The following is a 23155-nucleotide window of genomic DNA, read 5'->3' on the forward strand; positions in this document are numbered from 1 at the left end:
CCTGGCACAGGGGGCCACAACCAGTACTATCCAGAAACATTACAAAACGTTGGCAATGCTCTGTCATCCGGACAAGGTTGTTCTTGAGAACGTGTTCAAAATCATTCTTCAAGCAAAGAAAATTATGGAAGACGAGGAGGCCCGTAATATGACAAGTACGGGATTGAAAAAGCACAAGAATATATGAACTCGAAAATGGATATTTGAAACTCTTGCTGTGTGAATGAGTGGAGCACTCACATTTTCTAAGAGTGAGGCAGTATAGTGAACCATAATGTATGACATGCTCATAAATTACATATTAAACGCATAATTCGAAATTTTCACAAACAAATAGGAGAACAAAAAGAGATGGTTACTAATAGTGAACCGGATTTTAACAATATAGAGAAAGCATCATAAATAATGATGGGAATCATCATGGAATTTCATCTTTAAGGGACACGTCAAGGAATGTTTGTTCATGACGGGATTCGTCAAGCAGGTAAACCTGTTATCTGTTAGTTTAACTAACAGGGACCCGTGCGGTAGAAAATAACTATGAGAAAATCCCAAGGAGATTAACGAAAATGGGTAAAAATAACCTAAGATTAATTAACCATTGATAGGACTGAAACCAAAGAACATATTCAAAACTAAACTTTACACAATCGAGCTGCCTCTCTTGAATTGCTTTTCATCTCTCATCTTCACAAAACTTCTAATATTTACAAGCAATAGATCTAACTTTGTATTAAACTGATTGTACATTTACATCTGCTCTATTAAATTCAAGTCTGAAACTTGGAAAATTTTCCTCAGTAACTCCGAGGTTTAAAGTGAGACTTACATCCAACCCAAACCCTAACCGTAGACAGTGCACGGATATTACAAGTGGAGGGGCTTTTAATTTGACGGTTTTTATCAATTGGGACTGTTTGGTCAATCAAATTGTACTAGTCGGATTGGAATCTATTTTTATGTGTGCCGGATTAGCTCGGATACTGTTTCTGCGCAAAAATCGTTGATAAGATTCATTTACTGTCCTAATCACAGGAAAAAATGCTTTCGCACTTATGCTTGGCTCCGTACTCTGCCTCTGCGGTTCTTCCGTTAAAGCGTTCATTGGAATAGAAGGAGAGGGTCGTTTTATAAACTTATTCAATTCTCAATTTAAGATCACGATGACTTTTTCCTCTTTAATTATCCTAATTTTGCGTATTATGCGCTTCGATGTTTGACTGCTGTCAAAACTTAAACATGTATATAGGAAGTTCCTTGCCGCCCGAGTAGACCCGCTACCTGTTTAGGCATGGCTTGCTTTTAATTGACCTTTTTCTAGGGTCGTTGATAATGTACCTTTAGTTTTGACTTTATTGTTTCCGTTAATTGATTTTGTAGGTCGCTATGCAATGTTGAGCGCATGCATATAAACCGCGCGTGAGTCATTAACTTTTGTTAATGTGAACAAGTAACAGGATGCGGAATTCATTCGAGGCTTTACCTGAAGAGAGGTTCGCACCATGCTGTTATCCGAGGTATGATTTTCAATTACATAATTTTGCTATACTTAGTGCTCGCTAATGTGTCTTAATTTATTTCAAACCCAATCGTCTTGAGAGTTATAGTATCTCAATTCAGAAACATCCTAAATTTAGCTATGCGAACATGCTCAGAATGAATTCTTATAAATTTAAAATACCTTTTGTTGAAAAATTTTTCGAAGTTAAGTAATGAAGTGGAGCGTCAATAAAATTTGAATTTTACTTTTTGTCAAACTAGTTTTAAAAATTTAGGCTGTTGTTGGTTTTGATTACTATTGTCTTAACCTGTTTGTTTCGCTTAAGGAGCTTTAGGCTTATTCATGCGATACTCTTTTTTAAATAAAAAAATGAGTGGCTTTTCCACTCATCATTCTTTGATTGGCATTGAAACACACTTCGCTACTGATTTCTACTCCCACAAACCTTTCAGAAATTTTCTTCTTCTTCTGTTTCTGCGCTTAATTCCATGCTTTACATTACTTTTTGGTTTACTTTTTTCGAAAATTTTTTGTTCCTTATTTTGGAACGGTGTTTTAGTTTTCCGAGCATTCAATTAACTTCATCAAAAAATTTTTTTAATTGCTCTTGAACAAAGTCCATAGCAATTTTTGTAAACTTGTTGGTCTTTTTATGCAAATTTTTATTAGGTCTTGAACGAAGTTCATAGCAATTATTGTAATCTTGTTGGTTTTTCAAGTTTTTTCGCTTGACCATTTTGCGCTTTGCTTCTAGAGCATTCGGTGACTTCTTATAGCAGCCGCCCGTGCGCAATATGTATTATCTTTTGTAATTGAGCGTGGTACTTGTTTAAAATACAAGGATTGGAGTTTAATTAATAAGTAGATAAAAGCAGAAGAGAATGGTTTCAAATAAATGAAGATCTAATTGAGTGATTAACTCTGAAGGTAGGTTTATTGTTCAATGAATGAGTTTTATCCTCAGTTTTGTCCGTACCCAATATCGGTTCTATCACCGTGGTAAATTAACCAAGTAAATACTGATATATCACAATTGTTAGTATTGCTTGAAGCTCAATTGTTAGTATTGCTTCAATCTGTCGACACCTATCAAGATTGTCTCAGTCTTTAATCAAGTAATAAATTAAAATTTAAACTAAATCTTTGACCTTGAAACCCAAGGTTTTTAGTACACCTTTTTTTTACATACGTGTGACACTCACACTGCCCCCCTCTCAATAAGAATAGAGTGTGCCACTCACTCACGTCAAATCAAATTTTACAGCTCTTGATGCATGAACGTTTTAAAATAGCAAGAGTTTGTACTTTTCATATAAAAAGTTTAGGTATCAGTTTGTCCAGCCCGAAATTGTTGTACGCTTCTCGCGCCACATCGTTCATCAGTATTTGGTATGCTCGATTAATGGTCTTGAAAAACTCCTCTATCAATTATAGTGTCTTTCCTTCGGCACTCTCCCAAAAGTTCTGTATTTTAAACAAGTACCACGCTCAATTTACAAAAGATAATACATATTGCGCACGGGCGGCTGCTATAGTGGCGACAGAGATTGGATTATAGTGTCTTAATCCCATCTCTGTATTTTAAACAAGTACCACGCTCAATTACAAAAGATAATACATAATGCGCACGGGCGGCTGCTATAGTGGCGACAGAGATGGGATTATAGTGTCTTAATCCCATCTCTGTTTTTCTCAAAAGTTCTGCTTCAATTGATCTGATCTTTTGAAGCAGAACTTTTTACCAACAAAATCTCGTACAATGTCGCAGGCCGATTCAATACATTTTTATTCCGAATCTCGAATAAACACTTTTCTGTGGCCTTCGTTTTGGCTTTCTCGTTCTTCAAAGAATGCTTTTGTCTATCAATTATAGTGTCTTTCCTTCGGCACTCACTCGCCAAGTACTGGTAATAGTTTTCCCACTGCTGAAGTTCTGACCTCAATAGGTCATTCTCTTTCTCCATGGCTTCGCTCTTTTTATCAGTATTGACTTTTAGATCGGCCAACTCCTGCTTAAGTAATTCCATTGACTGCTCTTGTTCGGCATTTATAGCCGCCGCCGCCTTTAGGTTATCTCTTAGCGCCTCACACTCGGTGCTCAGTTTTCCCAATGCTTCTCTTGTTGCCTCTTTGGCTTTGTCGCAATGTTTGTCTAGTTTTTGTCGAAGCTCGACAAGATCCTTTTGGAGTAAAGAGTTTGTACTCCTCAATTTCTCTAACTGCGCGCACTGGTTTTGCAGTTCCACTTCAGTCTGCAGAGCTCAGGACCGAATATTGGCGGGTGCCAGAAGTTCTAGTGTAGAAACCTTCCGAGTCCGTGACAGACAAGATTCCACTCGTTACACTCCCGGGGAAATCTCAAATAACTTTCCACAACTCTGGCATATAGTACACATATTCACCAATTTGTGGGGTCTCACTGCCTGCTATGTTTAATAGAAACCATTTTTGCTTCTAAAGTTTCTCAATTTTTTCAGTCTTGATCTCAAGACTTTTCCCTTATTTTTATTGGTCTTGACCTCAGGACAACTTTCTCATTTTTCTTTTTTTTTTGGTCTTGAACTCAAGACAACTCATTTTAATTTTTTTTGGTCTTGAACTCAAGACAACTCTTTTTCATTTTTTTACAAAACCGACTCTTTCAAGGACTCTTTCTCTCCAATCATTTTCTTTTGTTCTCGGCGCTCATTAATTAATTTGAGTAGTCGATTATACATACGTGTTCCCGTTACTGGGCCGAGATTCCGCAACAGTTGTTGCCAGGAGGCTCCAATAATGACTAATCCTAAATAGATTAACAATTTAGGAAAATTTTTCACAACTTGGAATATGAAGTAGACTGTTAAGACTGACACAGCAATGTCCTTAGCTTTTAACCAAACGTATAAGCTTTCATTTTTTAAGTTACGAAAAATTGTTATTTCATTTGTTAGAAAAAATTGTTTTTGGAACTTAGCGTTCTAATGAATAAAATTTTCATGACTGTATTTTCCATCCGAATCTCGGAATGCTTCCCAACTGATAATTCCTTTACTATTATGGCGAATTGTTCAAGCAATTTGACTCTGTTTTACGTGTGATATGGAGAAAAGGCTGCGATGCAGATTTTCATCACTTACATTTAAGTTATTATTCATCGACCACTGATATATCTCACGATTGAATTTCTTCAGCGTTTCTCCATATTGTTGAAAACTGCCGTCTTCTAATTTCACAACATTTGGGTACAGCGGGTTCCATGCAGCGATTGTATAATGATACAAAATTTTTGTAATAGGTTCCATATATCTAATAGAAGAAAAATTCTGACCCTCTACTAATACAGGAACTTCTTCTGTGCAAATAGGAAGTTCAGTTATTCTTGCTACCATCTTTGCACATTTATGAACATATAACACAGATCCTGCTCTTTCCACGTGAGTTCTTTTCTCGAAGAGCGTTACCGATGGACTAACAGTGTTTTTTGATATTTCAATCATAGTTTGAATTTTTAGTCGTTGAATCTCGCATTGGAGCGTTCTAATTTTCATAAAAAAATTTCTCTCTCCTTGAGAAGTTCGAAATTTAAGGTGTCAACAACGCTTGAAAGAAACATTTCCATGGTTATTTTAAGATTACCAGTTTTCAGTTCTGAACTTTCCTCGGAGTAAAAAACACCTGGAACTCCGGTTGTTTTCACCTTCTGTCCACACAAACTAATTGCTTTTTCCTCTAAGATTTCTAATGCAAAATCTTCATATTTGTTTTTGTGTAAAATTTTTCCGCTGATAAAAGTGGTCTTGTTGTTACCAAAAATTTTTACAGGGTCCTCCTTATTTAAGTGTTTGATCGTTTGACATGTTTGCTCACCTTGATTTTCAAATAAATAGTTCACTAAGTCGTCTTTAAAATATGTGGTTTTGAAACAGTTTTCGAGAAACCTAGGGGATCCTTAAAGTTTAAGAGGTTTCTTTGTATCAGCTTTCCCCAAATTGTTCCGATGTAAAGTTTTGCATTGATCATCACATTTCCAATAAGTTTTACTCCTGTATGTGAAACCCACTCTACAGGCTCAGCATACATAGCACCTTCACGATTATTTTTTTTCATGAAGCTCTGGCTATGCTCCTCGGCATAAGTAGTTTTACTTGCTCGTTGTAAAATCTTTTCCGTTTCTGAATTGTTGACTTTAAAGGTTTTATCTCCAAAACCCGGTAAAGCAAAGTTTTTGTTTTGCCAAATGCTTCTACAGGTTCCCTCGTTTATTGGATATATGGATTTTAGGAGTCTTGAGTTTTTGGTAATAAAGACAACATCGTCATATACATTGCTCTTTTTAAGTGCAGACACAGTATATGCGGCTTCATACATGCAAAATCTTAATTTTATCTCGGGCTGAACCTCAGCATATATCAAACTACCTTCTTCTATTGTTTTCGATACTCGAATTTTGTTATGACAGTTTGTACTGTGATCCAGAGAATATTTTTTTGTTGATACGATTTTGTCAAAATCATAGCCGTATAATTTAATACAAAGTGAAGAAGCAAAAATGGCTAGCAATGCCAGATACAAACATAATGATATTCCATCACACGATGTTCTAGACGAACTCTTCTTTCTTTTCGATTTCATTACTTTCTGGGTTTTCCTGAAACAAAAACATCATCAGTTTCCTGGCTGCTAAAGTCCTCCTCATCTTGCTCAGTAAAGTAATTTTTGAATCTTTCAGGCACCGATTTTATTCGACTGCTAGACCTTGTAGCCATTTTTGGTGCCTTGGGATTACTATTAATCTTTTCAGTACTTTTTGTTTTACTACTAAATTCCTGTTGCTTTTTTTCTGGTTTTGGAATTTTTGTTTGTTGGTTTTTTTCAGTGTACTCTTTAGCTTTTGATTAAGTTGCACCTCCTCCCTCGGGAACCTTTTGTGCCTTCTCTTGCCCTTTAGAGGTTTCTTGATCTGATTCTTTAGCTTCATTCTCAGACGTTTCATTTGTAACATTTAGTGAATCGTTAGCATCCTCAGCTTCGGATTGATTTTCTGTGTTTAGATTGCTTTCACTGTCTGTTGATGATTCTATTTCAATTATATCGCCATCGTCTGAGCTGTTCAAATCGCTATTCTTCTGCTCCTTAATGGTTGTTTTTCGTTTCGCCTGAGGCTCAGGCGTGAATGGTTTTTCTCGTGTTTTATATTTCTTCAGTCGGTCATAATGGACCTTGATAGCTTTCCTCGTCTTTTTATCTTCTACCTTGAAATTCAAATCGTTTATAATTTCAACATTTATGTATGGTCCTCTATAGAAAGAAGTAAATTTTCTTGTTTCTCCTTTTTTAACCGTTGGGTTGAAAACTAACATTTCGCCAACCTTATAGCTCGGCCCATATTTACTGCGATCATAATACGACTTCTGGCGTTCTTGTTCTACATCCATATACTCTCGCATCAGCTGGTGCGTTTCCTGTAGTCTCTGTTTCATCGTGGAAACATAGTCACTTGGTGTTGCATATATTGTGGTCTGTGGTGTGCTATAGATGCAGTCTATAGGTAGCGACAGTGGAAAACCCAGTACCACAAACGCTCGGCTGTATCTTGTTACACTATGAATTGATGATCGATGTGCCATCATCGCTAAAGGTAGGAAATTAGTCCAGTCGTGTTGGTATTGTCCTATATATTTGGAGAAGCATTCTTCTATTGTTCGATTTGTTCGTTCAATCGCGTTCCCTTGTGGGTGGTAGGATGTGGTTGATGTCCTCTGAATTCCTAGTTCACTGCCAATACTACCAAACAATTTAGACATAAAGTTTGACCCTTGGTCACTGTGTAGGTTGACTGGACAGCCGAATCTTACTATCCAGTGTTCAACAAACGCTTTTGCCACAGTTTTTGCCTCTTGATTGGTTAACGCTACGGCTTCGTACCACTTACTGAATTGATCACCGATAAGCAAAATGTACTTGTTTCCCTGAGACTCGGGAAATGGACCCATGATATCAAGAGATACTTGCCAAAATGGATGACTAGGTTTGCATTTTGTGAGTGAATGCCGATGTTTCTGCTTAGTGCCTTTCCTTTTTAGGCAAACCTCACAGCTTTCTATCCAGTTTCTTACGTCCCTTTTCATGCACGGCCAGTAAAACCTTTCGCAAGCTCTTTTGTACGTTTTCTCTATACCAAAGTGTCCTGCGCTAGGCGAATCATGCAACAGCTCAAGAACGTTGGACATTCTACCCCAGGGTTCCACCATTTGGTAAACAGTTTCAAAGTTAGGTTCTGTTTGGTGTTTTCGATACAAAATCCCTTCTATGAGAAAAAGATTTTTATACTGAACCCAGTATTTCCATAACTCCTTTGAAGCTCCGTTTCTCATTTGCCGTGGTTCGGGTCTTTTTTGTTTATGACCCATGGATATACTTCTTTGAGTATATTGTCACTTTGCTGCGAATCTCGCAGTTTTACTCTCTGTAGTTTGTGTAACTGCCAACCTCGACTACTATAGCCGGTATCGTCTTGCTCTTCGTCTAGCGCAATAGCGTTAACGAAAGCTGTTTTTTGCTCATCTTCTGTGTTTATGCGCGAAAGACAGTCAGCGTGTGGGATTTTCTTTCCTGCTCTATGCTTGATGTCAAAATTAAATTGCCCAAGTTTCTCTATCCATCTTGCGACCATACCGTCTGGTTCTTTAAAACTATAGATCCACACGAGAGCCCTGTGGTCCGTTTAATTAAAAAATGCTGACCAAGTAAATAGTTTTTCAAATAATGGTTAAAATGAACTATTGCGAATAATTCGCGCTTAGTTGCTGAGTAGTTTCGTTGACTTTTACTCAAAGTTTTGCTAGCATATGCAATAACTCTATCCTCAGTTCCTTGTTTTTGTGTAAGAGTTGCTCCGATGCCTGTAAACGATGCATTGGTAGTTAATGTATATTGATCCCTATCGTTTGGATATCCTAAAACTGGGGCTTCCAAAAGCTTTTTCGTCAACTCTGCTACCGCACTTGTGCACTCTGTACTCCATTCAAATTTATTTGATTTATTTAGTAACCTGTAAAGAGGTTCTGCTGTTTTTCCGAAACCCGGAATGAATTTTCGATAATAGCCCACAAGGCCCAGAAAAGCCCTGACGTCTTTTAGGGATGATGGTTCTTTCATTTTTTCTACCGCTCTTACTTTCTCTGGGTCGACCTCGACACCACTCTCAGATATAATATGTCCTAAAAAGCTGACGCGCTTTTGGAAAAAATTGCATTTTGATCCTTTAATCTTTAATCCATTCTCCGATAAACGTTGGAAAACCAGCTCTAACCGTTTGAGATGTTCTTCGAAATTTCTTCCAAAAACGATAACGTCGTCTAGATAAACTAAAGCTACTTCGTAAGAGAGACCAACAAAAATTAATTTCATTAGGTTCGGAAAAGCTCCTGGTGCAGAAGCTAGTCCCATAGGGAGCCTTTTCCACTTATATAGGCCCAAAGGTGTTATAAAAGCGGTTACATTTTGACTCTCTTCTTCCAGCGCCATTTGAAAGTATCCCGACAGAGATCAATGTTTGAGAAGTACATGTTTCCCTCCAGTGAATCAATAACCTCATTAATTCGTGGTAAAGGCAAGCATGTTTTCTCTATTTGTTTGTTTAGACCACGGTAGTCTACAACTAAGCGGTAGGTTCCGTCTTTTTTTGGTACCAGTAATGATGGTGCTGCCCAATCAGAGTGTGTTGGTTCGACTAAGTCATCTCGTTCCAAGTCTTCAACAACTTGTCATTTCCTCAAAAGACAATCTCATTGAACTTGAGTTCACGTGGTTCTCAAAATCAAATTCATCCCTATGCTTTTTATTATTGTCAGGGTTATTTTGTTGTACTCTTGAAATTTTTTTCAATGTTTTCCGCACATGCGATTCTCGCATTTTTGTAAACTTTCTTTGGTTCTAATGTAGGGTTCAGAACTCGAACCCATACGACATCATCAACCATGTCCTTCAGCGATCTCGCTATTAATAAGTGTGATTTGTGTTCAAACTTTTTCGTGGGTTCGACTATAATTTCTGTTTGCTGTGTTGTGTTACCTTCTTCATCGATAATTTTGCATTTAATGTAACCCTCGCAGCGACGAGGTAATTCGTGATCCTCAGCAGCAATTAAAAACAGATTCCTATTACTTCGTTGGGATGGGGACAATTGTAATGTTTTCCCAATTGCCCAGCAAAAAAGTTCGTTCTTTCTGAGATTTAAAATAGTCAAAATTGTACAAGAATTCCATGCCTAATGAACAAGGCGTTATCTCAATTCTGGTCACTAGAAATTTAACTGTTATTTCACATGTAAATTTCTGAAGTTGAACTTGAATATCTGCTGTCCCCATTATTGGCATTTTTCCGTTGGCAGCTATTATATTTTTATTGCACATTCTGATGTGGCTCGGTTCCCCTCAATTGCTTGTAGAGTGTGTTGCTTATAATATTAACACTACTTCCACTATCAATTAAGGCAATTATCAATTTGTCTTTTATCACTATTTTTGCAAACAACGCCTCCACTGGGCTGTTTCCGCCACGCAAGGTTTTTACGTAGCCGGCTGAAAATGAAGCCCTGCCATTTCCAGCTAGTTCTCGTTTAAATACGGACAATTTCGGTTGAAGTGATTTGGGCTCCCACATTCGAAACAATTTTTGCATTCTCTAGATGCATGGTTTCGATGACCGCAACGGCGACATTTTCTTTCTCGAAACTCACCGCTGACTTCGACTGCTCGGCACGACTCTCGTGCGATCGATCTCGGCTTCTGTTCTCACCTCCCGGTGTTAGCGAACGCGCTCTACTTTCGTAATTGTTTCGTCTATACTCAGCGCTGCTTCTGGTATAGCTATTAGTACTTTTATTTCTATCTCTGTTCTCTCTTGAACTTCGCTCACTACCGCGCTGAAACTCTTTTGGCCGCGCTCCTTGCGATGAAAACTTTTGATTCTCTTGCCTATTAGGTTGATTAGTCTGCAGTGTTCGCACTAAATCGTTAATCGAATTAACTAGTTGTGTGTTTTCATTCGACTGGATGGCAGAAACCCGCGGCTCATTATCCTCCTCCTCAATTCTCGTGACTGCTTCAATGTGTAGTGCTCTTTCTAAAGCTTTGTCTAAAGTCATATCCGCGTCACCCAAGTTCTTTCTCAGGTCGAGTCGCACCTGACTATTTTCTATGCCTTCGAGGAATCCCCTCAAAATGAGATGTTCTCTTATCTCATTAGACTCCTGAGGGTATGCTTTCAAGGCTAAAGTTTGCAAATCACCGAGAAAATCTGTTAATTTTTCACCGGGCTGCTGGACTCTCCTAGCTAGCCACCCCGGAACACTACTGGTTTCTCATTATAATGTTGTCTGAAAGCCTTTACGGTCTCGTCATAAGTCTTTCTAGTGTCCTCCGAAAGTGTACGGTAGACATCAATAGCCGACTTTTGTAACCTTAACGCGAAATAATGCGGCCGTTCATCAATTTCGGTCTCGGCGCCGTTTACTGTTTCTTTTCTTTGCCACTTTTGAAGTTGTGACAAGAGCTCAAAGTGTGTAACATAACTTTCAAAATCATTTGATCCAGTAAACGGTTCCGGTAACAGCGTTTTTCAGGAGTGACGCGCCATCCTTATGTTATTTAAAAGCTGTTGTTATTCAAAATATTTCGCTAATTCTGTTCGAAACTCGAACTATTTTTCCGACACTCTAGTTAACAGCTTTTAAATATGATTGAAACTCTAATTCCCTCTTGCAAAAAAACTCGAGGTTCAATGCTTGAGTTTAAATCAAATTAAAATACTGATGTTTCTGAACGCTATTTTATTATCAAAAAAACATGTAGCCCTGATTTATGCTATTCGAATTTTTATGGAGTACTCACTTGAAAGTTCCAAGATGGCAGTTGTTCTTGTCGAATCCCGACAGCAGTCCACAATTCCTCTTCCGGGTCGTGATGTTAAGACGTCGAACTCGAGTTTAAAAGTTGGTTTTCAAACAAAAAATAGATTCTCTTGGAAATTAGTACAACGCTCAATATTATTGGGTGGTGGTTTTCTATTTACTTTTAATCTCTGTCGCCACTATAACAGCCGCCCGTGCGCACTATGTATTATCTTTTGTAATTGAGCGTGGTACTTGTTTAAAATACAAGGATTGAACTTTAATTATTAAGTAGATAAAAGCAGAAGAGAATGGTTTCAAATAAATGAAGATCTAATTGAGTGATTAACTCTGAAGGTAGGTTTATTGTTCAATGAATGAGTTTTATCCTCAGTTTTGTCCGTACCCAATATCGGTTCTATCACCGTGGTAAATTAACCAAGTAAAAACTGATATGTCACAATTGTTAGTATTGCTCGAAGCCCGAGCTTTGTCTATTTCAATCTGTCGACACCTATCAAGATTGTGTCAGTCATTAATCAAGTAATAAATTAAAATTTAAACTAAATCTTTGACCTTGAAACCCAAGGTTTTTAGTACACCTTTTTTTACATACGTGTGACACTCACATTCTCAATTGACTTTTTCATGGTTTCGTTTTTCATTTTTGAGTGATCTCTTGTGCTCTCACTCCATAGTAAAGCTTGTTGCTAATATAAAGTAGGTTGCAGCAAACCAAAAATTTGGGGCAACAGTCGGCAGTGCAAATGGTTATGAAGTGGGAGGTCAATGGTTCGAATCCTGGTGGGGTCTAATTTTTTTGCACGCGCCTGTCGTTCGAGAGCAATTCTTCCAACATTAGTCGGTTTATGTTTATCTCGTTCGATCGCAACCCTATCTCCCTCCCTCCTCTCTCCTTTCCTCCCCTCTATGCCTCTCTCCTCTATATCTCTCATCCATATCTCTCCTCTGCTATCCTCTCCTCTCTTGTTTAAAATTTAAGCTATTCAATTCACTTTCATTTCAGTAATTTCAAATTTCTTTCAATTTATTGTTTTAGAAAATATTGTTTTTTCCCATCTGTCCCAATGCAGCTTGAAGAACAAGTTTAGACTGTAGCTCCCGTTTAGCTGATTGCAGTTGTTTTGTAACAAAAAATCGTTCTATAAAAATACTGAAAGGAAAGGTTGCTTGTCGCTGGTTTAAGACGGTACTGCTGTCGGGAATGACAAATTTACTTTCAATTAAAGCCTACAATCTTTTATAGGGACGTAGTGTAACAATTCAACTCAAAAGTGCCGTGAATATGAGCCGAAAGAATAGTGGCCCGTCGCACTTATGTTTGCTTATAACAATTATCTCAGCACACATTTTCATGATTTTTGAAGTCAAATTGGAGTAGTGATTTTGTCACGCGAAACAGGAATGTGGAGCGAAAAAGCGAGTGGTTTTGCGGCGTGATTTTTTTTGCTTTAATTTTAAAGTAGAGTGAAAACGGTGTTTGAACAAAAATTCGCTTTCTCGCTAGTGGTTTTTTGTTCACATGCGGCAATTTCACCCTGATTTTTACTGTTTTTCGATTTTTTGGATGATTTTTTTTCGAAATGGTTTTCCCAATTCAGTCATTGTTTGTTCTAGGTCTAGTTTTTTATTTAGTCAATGAAAATTCTTTGAAATGTACGTCAGGACTTGTCCTGCTATGTTTTTTATTTCGTCGCAATTTTTTTTACGACCATATGACGTCACAACCACTTCAAATCTGCTTTTTGTTCATTCGTTCATGCAATTTCAACTGAAGTGCGTGTGTGACGTCATTTTTCGCTCTTAGTGGAGCGGTTTTTTACAATTCAAAGAATTTGAATTGTATTGGTGCGCTGTGTTTTTTAAAGATGTGTTCACACATTTTTCAATGAGTTCGATCTTTCAAAACGGGATAAACAGGTAAAGCCCAGCGGGCATTAAGTTTCATTAGGGGCCCAAAGCGGGCTTTAGTAGTACTTCAAGTGCTTATAATGGTGCAGTTGCTGGGGTGGCCTTAATTTAAGGTTAAAATGTCATTCTTAGGAGTTTTTGGTCTCAAAATGTTGCAATTTTTCATGTTTTTTGTGATTTTTTTTTCTAGTTTTTTGATTGATTAGTCCTAAGATGAAGTTTTTATAAGTTGATGAAGGCCTTTTGCGAGACAAAGTTAGTTGTTATGACCATTTTATGAGCTATATGGTTTGGTACTACAAACACAAACACGCAAAATAATACTAATTTTTGCAATTTTTTTCAGGTTTTTTGAAAACTTTTGTCATTTTTTAGCCCAAGGTGTCAAGAAACGTCCACTAGAGTTTAATTAAGGATCTGATGATAGATAACTGCATAGTTTATAGTGGTAATGTAATGGTTTTCAACTTCTTGCCATCATGAATTTTAGCATTTTTTGACAAAACTTTCAATTTTCATTTTTTTAAACATTTATTGTTAATATTCAATTTACTTGAGTCCCAGGGGCCAGAACACCTAATCAGAGGTTGGATAATAAGTTACTGAAAAATTTTTAGTTGCTATGGAGTAGGTTTCATTTTTTGAATATCACAAATTTTAGCAATTTTTTTTGACAAAATTCGCTTTCAGGTTTTTGAAAATTTTTGTAATGTTTTTCCGTTTTTCTAGCTTCAGTGACCAGGCAATCTCCTTTGAGTTTTGTTAATAGGGCACTGCATAGTTTCTGGTAACAATGGAATGGTTTTTAACATTTTTTTTCTCGAATTTTAGCATTTTTTGATAAAATCTGCAATTTTTTAAGGTTTCCTAAAGTTTTTGTCAGTTTTTGGTATTCGTCCATTCTCAAGTGCCAGAAAACCAATTCCATGTTCTGCTAAAAAGTTACTGCATGGTTTTTAGTTTCAATAGATTTGTTTTCAACAATTTAACCTTTCGACTTTAAGAAGTTTTTTTTGATAAAATTTGCAATTTTTTTCAAGGTTTTTGAAAACATTTGTATTTTATTTAGTTTTTCTAGCCTCAGTAGCCAGGTAACCTCCTTCAGGTTTCGATAGTATGTTACTAAATAGTTGCTAGGGGGCAATTGACTGGCTTTCAACATTTTAATAGAACGAATTTCTATTTCTTGACGTTTGAAATTTTTTCTAAAAATTATTGCCTATCGATCTATGAGCCAACGATTTTTTTAAAGGAATTGGGTTATTGGATAGCCTATAGAGACACAGAAATGATTCTGAAGATATTTTTATCAAGATTTTCAGCAACTTTTCCTTATAATTTGCAATTGATTTCTTTTCGAGTTAATCGAACTTCAAGGGCCAGTGAATATTTTTTAGATATTGCAGATATGATACTGGACCCATTTCAGAAACAAAAATTGGTTTTGAACATGTTTTTATAATAGGTATTTTAAAGGGAAATTTTTGCCTTAGGTTTAAAAGCTTTTTAAAAGAGCTTTAGCAATGAGTATATTTTTGTTTAGTTTTGTTTCTTTTAGTTGCTCAATATTTTGTTGATTTTGTTTGTGTTCTGGCTGGCATTGTTCAATTGTTCTGCTGGTCAGGTAGAGTACGTCTGAGTTTTTCATTCATTCCTTTGAATTGTATTTCAGGACTTGTCCTGCTATGTTTTGTTCATTTGCGTGATTAATTTTTTGGTCACACTTTGACTTACCTCACCCTCAAAAATGACTTCCTCTTTTTGAAATTGACTTTTTTCACTCTAATTCAAAGAGATAAGGTCAAATGGGTGTGTGTCGCTCTAATTGAAGGTTATTTGAGAGCAGCTAATAGAGGTAGCAAAGACTTATAAAGATTTTTAATCAAAATATAACATATCAGCCTTCAATGAAGAGACGAATTTTTTGGTCTGTCTTAACTGTTTTTTTAAGACTGCAGATCTACGAAGCTATTGCGGCTATTTTCTGGCAATCTGCCAGCTATGTTTGGCTAATTTTCACGTCGGCTAATATTCCGGACACTGACTAAACAAACGTGGATGTAAATCATGTCTGCCATTCGTAGCAAATATGAGCGTAAGTGTAAAATGCTTGTTGATTTAGCGGTGCGTGTTTGATTGGAGCAACAGTTGATATAACAAGTGAGACGTCATCGCCTACTGCTCCTCACCCCGTACCACCAAGACACACGAATGGATCGGCAGCCAACAAGATGTACTGCACTAGCACATCGTGTGAAGAAACCAAATACATTCACACCCACTGCCTAGAACAGGGCTGCTTCTAAAATGCATATATGTAGACATTTTTCAAGTAACAGAGCTATTTTTGGAACTGTCTCAAAACTAGTCTAAATTTACACAATTTATGATAGCTAGTTTTACTCTTATCAGGATATGATGCGTTATAGTTTTGAACCAGCATTATCCTGTGCATATAGTAAAATGAAAACAATCGTTTTGCGAAAGTTAGGTAATGTCATCGACTTCCTTATCACTTTAAACCTTCGTCATTTCATTGACTCCTGTTTTTTAAAGCAAGGAGAACTAGTCGAGCAGCCCTGTTTACTATCAGCTGGAAAATCAGTTAGCTCACCAGGCAAGGAAATATGTAACGGAGAATCGAGATAACATCACTGACGCGAGCTTGGCAAATCTGAGTGACAAGCAGATTAGACAAAATATTTGGAACTTTAAACGTGAGCAACTTACAGATTAGATTTTTTTGTCAGAAGAACTGGAGTAATCCCGAGAGCATTAAGTTGAGGTTTAAATTTTGTGAAGTTTTTAAGTGCTCTCAAACGAAGGTTCTTGCAATTATATTAGTTGTTGTTATTATAGCTGTCACACAGCTGCAATTCGCAGGTAATTTTAACGGTATACCGTCGCTATATTGCCGCTTTTAACTAGTTCCTGAGTTGTATTTGTATAATAATAAAAATAGATATATTAGTAGTGTGACTGCGTATCCACAACTTGCCTGTGACGTCGGGGGAAAGCGGCAAGGAAGGCGGATTTTTCTGTGCAGTGTGGAGTAGTAGATAAAACAAGGGAATCAACCACCAGTAAAATTTATCCCTTTCTCCTGACGCTAATCGCGCATGTCGAATCGGGCCAAATTTTACTGTTTGTTGATTCCCTTGTTTTGTCTACTACTATATTCACCACTATAAATACATATTACACGCACAATTTTGTGTACAAAAATGTACATAGCTAGTATAATTTATGCATTTCATACACTAATATCCAGAAGTTCTCAAAGCTAGTTTTAAGCCTAATTTCATATCTAATATGCCAAACTATACTGAAATAAATCAGGTTAATCATCTCACAAAGTTTTTTTTCAATAGAATCGGATGGACTGAAAATAACTCAAAATTGCTTAGAAATCGATAATAAGAAACAATTTTCTTTAAAAATTTTGACTTTACCCTTGGAGACGATTGATCTACGATGTTTAACTGAGTGATTCTATGTACCAGGGTAAATTTTTTTGAGCCGAGTCTTGAGAGGTCTTGTTAAAAGGTTGACTCGCCTTTACCACGCTACGGCAGTATTGCTCTACCTTTCTTAATGGCAACTGTGGGGGAGGCTGCAACTACAGAATGCTTGAACACTTTTAATTATTAAGCTGACTGAACTCCTAATCATCAGGTGAATATATTAATGTATTAACACTAAGGATATCAATATTAATGTATCATTTGTAGGGATATCAATATCAAAATTAATATTAAATATATTTCTCGATAACCAATCACTTGTTTATCATTTATGAAAATTGTAGTTCTGTCATGCACCTAGATTGTAGCTGGCTATCCTTCTGAACTTCCGCCAAAAACATTGTTAGGAACTTTTTCCATTCTGAGTAGTAGTCTGTTGAGACTAGGATCCTTGGATAGCTTTCACATGCTTGAGAGAAGTTGATATATTTCTGGACAGTAGAGTAGGAATATCCTTTATCGTTCAGTAGTTTTTTTCCAGGGAATAAATATCCTTTTTGTTTTCTTGATGATTTTGTTTCACTTTCCCCCATATGTATCCTCTGTCAGAAATTGTCAGTAGATATAATCGATTCAGCTTTCCCTCCATGTTATTGACTGTGGTGAGATAAGACAAGACTCAAATTCACCAATATTGAATGAATTCCTGAGTTTATTGTGGAAAGATAAATATTCCGGTACATTCACTTCAAACTTGTCCAGTGTTTCCTGATGCTCGTAACTTAGTAGGTCCTTCTTGAACTTGGAGAGGAATAACTGGAAGAGTTCTGTTTTAGTTCGTTTTCCAGTCTCACTTTTAAGTTCGGCGGTGTTGTCGGGTATGCATTTGTTCTCCTTACAAAATGTAATCATTTGAGTTGTTAAATTAGTCAACTCGTTTAGATTTTCTTCAGATAAAGAAGTGCATGATAAAGCTCCAGTTTTTAAAGTCTCGTCAAACGACGAAAATTGTTTAAAACTTTTCGCTAGTTTTTGTAGTGAAGTGAAACTCATGATGAATAGCCAAAAAGTGCCGTGGAGAATAAAGGTCCCCTCATGAAGAATTATTCTAGAACATTCTTTTTTCTAGAATATTCTGACGTGATTTTTACCTTAAAAATAAGTTATCCTTTCCCAAGTAATCACCTGTTTGAAAGTAAAGTAATATTTAAATCCTTCTCTTAAATTGAAATCTTTGTATAATTTATTAAAAATTAAATAAAAATTTTAATAAATACTCACCTTACTAGCTAATTTTTAAGGGCATCATATATTTGAAACTTTCACTTGTTTGATTTCATTCTGTTAGCGGTGGTGGCTTTCTTTGTCAATGGTGGCGGCCATTTTAGCATGACATGCACTTTTCATTCGATCTGCAAAGCAGTTTCACTGATGTGTAATGCGATGTTAAACCAAGCTTGTTGACTTCTTGTACTATTAGTGGTTGCTAAATCTGAAAGAAAGCGAATAAAAAGAGCACAGTCAAAAACACTGAGATCGGTGGAAACACAGTGATTAGTGTTTTTTTTGTGTCTTCTTGAATATTATACTTATAAACATGCTCTCTGAATTGATTTCTAGTATGACCATATCTATATCTATTGAAGATAAATACATAGTCTACATTTCCTATTTCTAAATCTATATAATGATATATGTTTATAAACATTACACATACTACATGTTAGATATTGATCAGGATCAGAACAATGATATCCCAAATGTTCTATATAATCTTTCACTTTAACCATATTTTTACATACATAACAAGAATAATCTTGTTATTATTCTTTACAATTATTACAACATTCTTTCCAAGGTTTATTTATACACTTATTGCATTTCATTTTCATTTTTCGGAAAATTATTTTGATTATTTCCCTAAATAAATACATCATGTCTCAATCAACTAATACTAGTGTCATAAACTTCTGCGATGTCTGTAATCTATCCTTTCAATCAAATAAGGGTTTATACAGGCATCAATCATACGATCTCAAACATAAGGAACTATTGGAGAAAATGTTTGAGTCTGAAGAAGAAGAAATCTCGGAGAGGGTGTATAATTCGGATGAAGATGATTATATTATTAAAACTAAAGCCAAATGCGAAGACAGCATCTACTCTAAAATTAAGTATGTAAAGAATGTCATGAAGAATTTAGGAATAAAATAGCTCTAACTACTCACTCATGTAGTCATAATCGTAAGTATCTAGAAAACACAGAAGACTTTCATATAAACTCCAGCCAGAATATGAGAGAATTTTATATTATTGATAAAGCCGGGAATTACATTGAAGACATAGACGAAGCAACTAATTACTCTTTAGAAGAAATTGAAAATTCTTACCAGTTCAGAAAAGTTAGAGTTTTAAATATAATATCACGGCTGAAAAGAGCAAAAGAGAAAGTAAATATGTAGATAAACTAATTGAACCAAGACAACAACATGAAGATGACTTCGGCTTTATATTAAGAATACAGAAATTATACAATATTAATATTTGGTTATACACCCCCTGTGGTGGAGGTAAAGTAGAATTGTTTAAACAAGTGGATGATTTTAATAAAGATAGAAAAGATGTAAGAATACTAGTTTGGAGTAATGGTCAAATAGAACACTGTGCCCTAATAAAAAACATAGAAACCCTGTTAGATCGCCCAAATAAAAACAACATTAAATATTATTATTGTGATATGTGTATCTATTGGTTTAACTCACAAAATAAATATGATAAACACGAATGCAACAACTCATTCAAACCAGAGATTGTTTGTCCTAAGGAAAAACATATTACTTTTATAAATGAACACAAACGTCAGAATATAAAAAATATTATAACTGCCGATATAGAATGTTGCATTGTTAAAGTCATAACTAATGACTGTAAATATGTAATAGCTGAACATATTCCAATAGCTGTGAGTTACACCTGGCAATGTAACTTCAAGCACTACTTTGGTCTAGGCTGCATCAAAAGATTTGCTAGAGATCTATTAGAAATAGAAACAGAGAATAATTTCAAACATAATGAAAAGATGATATTCACAGAAGAAGATAAATTGCATCATGAAAACAATAACACTTGTCATATTTGCAGCAAAACATGTATAAGTAAAGTAAGGGATCATTGTCATGAAACTGGTAAATATAGAGGACCAGAATGTAAAATATGTAATCTAAGATACAAACAACAAAACTTCATTCCTGTAATATTCCATAATGGCTCAGGTTATGATTTCAATCTACTATACAGTGAACTCTTTAAACAGAATAATGATAAAAGAAAAGTAGATAACATACCATTAGCTGCTGGTAAGTCTAAGATGTTTAGCATTGGTTGTCTCAAATTCTTAGATAGTTATAACTTCTTAGCTATGCCTCTAGATCAAATGGCAAAGATATACGGGTGTAAAACTAAAACATTATATCCATATGAATACTTTGGTTTAGACACCTATGACAGCGAAGCTGCCAAAGGTAGCAAAGCTACCTACCAGGAAGTTATAGGTAATCCAGAAATAGAAGACTTCAAATCCTCACTACATAATAAATTACCAACACAAGAAGAAGTAGGTAACTTTAATAACGAAAACAGTCATAAAACTGGTAGAGATCTAACTATAGAGTATTTACAGAACGATGTCGAAATATTAGACTATTGCATGAGTGAATATGTTAAATTAAGCATGAAAGAATTCAAACTCAATCCACTAAATTACGTTAGTCTACCAGGTTATGGTTTTGATTGTTGGCTGATGTCAAGCGGCGTTACATTAGATACATTACAAGATAAACAAATGTTAGATGATTTGTTGGGGCAAAGAGAGGTGGTATATGTGGAATAATGGGTGATAGATATATAAATAACAGTGATGGTAAGTCCATCTGGTACATAGACGCAAACAACCTATATGGTTATGCAATGATGCAAAAGTTACCTTATCAGGACTTCCAATTTACTACTACTACTACTCTAGATGTAATATTGAATACTCCAGATGATAGTGATCATGGTTACTATATAGTTTGTGATATTGATTATACTAATGAATGTAAAGAGAGAACAGAACAGTTAGCACTAATGCCTAATAAGAGAGATAAATGATAATGAATTAGGTTACAGAGAAAGAGATGGGGGCAAGGCAAGATCAGAGAAATTAATCTTAGACCAAAACAACAAAACAGAATATATAGTTCATTATAGGATGTTAAAGTTCTATGTTAAGATGGGAGTAAAAGTAACAAAAATACATAGAGTAATTAAATTTTACAAGATTATTTATGTAGAGATTATATACAAAACAATAGAAATAAAAAAGCAACAGCTAAAACTGAAGCAGAAAAGGATGTAAGGAAATTAATGAATAACTCATTATATGGAAGAATGTGCATGAATCCTCTACACTTCTTTCAAAGCAAGTTCTTGCATGATGAAGAAAAGATAATGAAAAGTGTAAGTAAACCAACATTTAAGAATATAACTAGATGTAGAGATTATAGCCAAATAGAATATATAAAGAAAAAAAAATAGAATATAGCTCACCTGTTTATGTAGGAGTAACAATACTCGAACTTAGCAAATTAGATATGTTTGATGTATTCTATAATATTCTACAACCATCCCTCAAAGATCTAACACTTCACTATATGGATACGGACAGTTTCGTATTAAGTTATAGTGAAGGTAAAGTTAGTGATGAGCATATGGACTTAAGTAATCTAGACATACCTATAAAAACTAATAAAGTCCCCGGCAAGCTTAAGCACGGGCTGGGGAGTAAGATTATTGAGGAATTTATAGCATTGTCCCCCAAAACATATAGCTTCAAAAATTATCCTAAAAACACTAAAGAAAAAGGAATAAAGAAGCATAATAATGCTAGGCACATAGATTATTATGATGCATTAATGAATAATACACAGAGAACAGTAGATGAATGCAGAATACAAAAAGTTGGGGATAACATGACAACAACAAAAACAAGTAAGATTAGTTTAAATATATTTGATGATAAAAGGTTTTATGTAAACAATATAAAAAGTTATCCTCATGATGAGAATCTATATCTATTCAAAAGAGATTTAATAAAAAAAATTAATACTCGAATAGAGGTATTAATAAAATTAGGGTTAGATGTAAGTAAAGAATCATTAGAATCATTCATAGATAATATTAAAGAATTAACCATCAATGATGATAGAAAGTTAATCCTTGCCGCCATTACACTATATAATGATTTATTATAATTATAAAAAATGACTAAACTAGAAACACTTATAGAATTAAATAATCTAGAAAAACAAAACAGAAGAAATAGATTAGAAGATAAATTAAAAGAACAGGAATATTATGGTGAAATAGAAGAGTTATTTGATCCTTTAACTAAAACTTTAAATGCAAACAATGAAACATGGCTAGCTCATAATGAACACAATCTAGCATTAAGTGAACAAACATTGAGAGCAATAGATTGGCAAAATCAAGAGTTAGATAAACAAACTAAGATGATCCAGCAAGCTGGCTCCCAGTTTAATGAAGCATTAATGAAGTCGAATGGTGAAGCATTGGTGAAGTCCAACGACAAAGCTGAAGTTCGTAAATTTGGATATTGGTGAATTTGAAATGAACGGTGGTAAACTAATTTACCAAGAAAATGCATTTATAGTTAAGGATAGTATATATGAATTGTCAGATGAGTTTATAAACTTTCTTACTAACCCTAATATAAAACATGGTGAAATGGAGGAAGATGAAAACAAAATTAAAAGGTTTTTAAAGGACATTAGATATGATTGAGGAAAAGGGGACAAGAAAAGCGCTAGATATAGAACAATAAAATGTATAGTATGGGTAAAAGATGATGTATTTGGCAGGGGTTTAAATAGCAACCCTAGCCCAAATAATCAACGAAGTTGCCATTTAAATCAGCGTAGCTGTGACTTCGTCAATGGTTTAGTAGAAAGACTAGAATTATTAATACTAGAAACAAAAGCTGGTCATGATGGATTATATGATGAAATGCTAGATATATCTAAGCAACTATTATCTATGAATATTATTAAACAAGAACAATTAGATAATTTTGTTTTTAATTATGGTAAATAAACAAAAATGAACAAAGCTATCAGGGAACCTGCTTCGCAGATCAAGGAAGCTGTTTCACAGATGAGCAAAGCTATGACTACGTCCATCAGGGAACCCGCATCGCAGATGACTATATCCACAAGTAAACAAGACACAATTAAAACTAAACAACAATTACTAGCTAAAGAAGTATTCAGTCCTCAAATAACAAAGTTTAGAAGAGAAAGAATAATACCATTATATCAAGATGAAACA

At 35.2% G+C, this 23155-nt stretch overlaps 1 protein-coding gene across 1 annotated transcript in view; it reads left to right on the forward strand.

Moving 5' to 3' along the window:
* Positions 1–1372: 1372 nt before the first annotated feature.
* LOC142340022 (uncharacterized) overlaps positions 1373–23155 on the forward strand; it is a 133229-nt gene continuing 111446 nt past the window's right edge. The window contains exons 1-3 of the mRNA XM_075390420.1: positions 1373–1517; positions 15430–15598; positions 15898–16024. Coding sequence (XP_075246535.1) covers positions 1459–1517; positions 15430–15598; positions 15898–16024 — 355 coding nt within the window. The 5' untranslated portion in view covers positions 1373–1458. The remainder of the gene's footprint in view (positions 1518–15429; positions 15599–15897; positions 16025–23155) is intronic.

The sequence above is a fragment of the Convolutriloba macropyga genome, chromosome 5 (genome assembly GCF_964194025.1).
Source record: "Convolutriloba macropyga chromosome 5, txConMacr16.3, whole genome shotgun sequence".
NCBI classification, from domain to species: Eukaryota; Metazoa; Xenacoelomorpha; order Acoela; family Convolutidae; genus Convolutriloba; species Convolutriloba macropyga.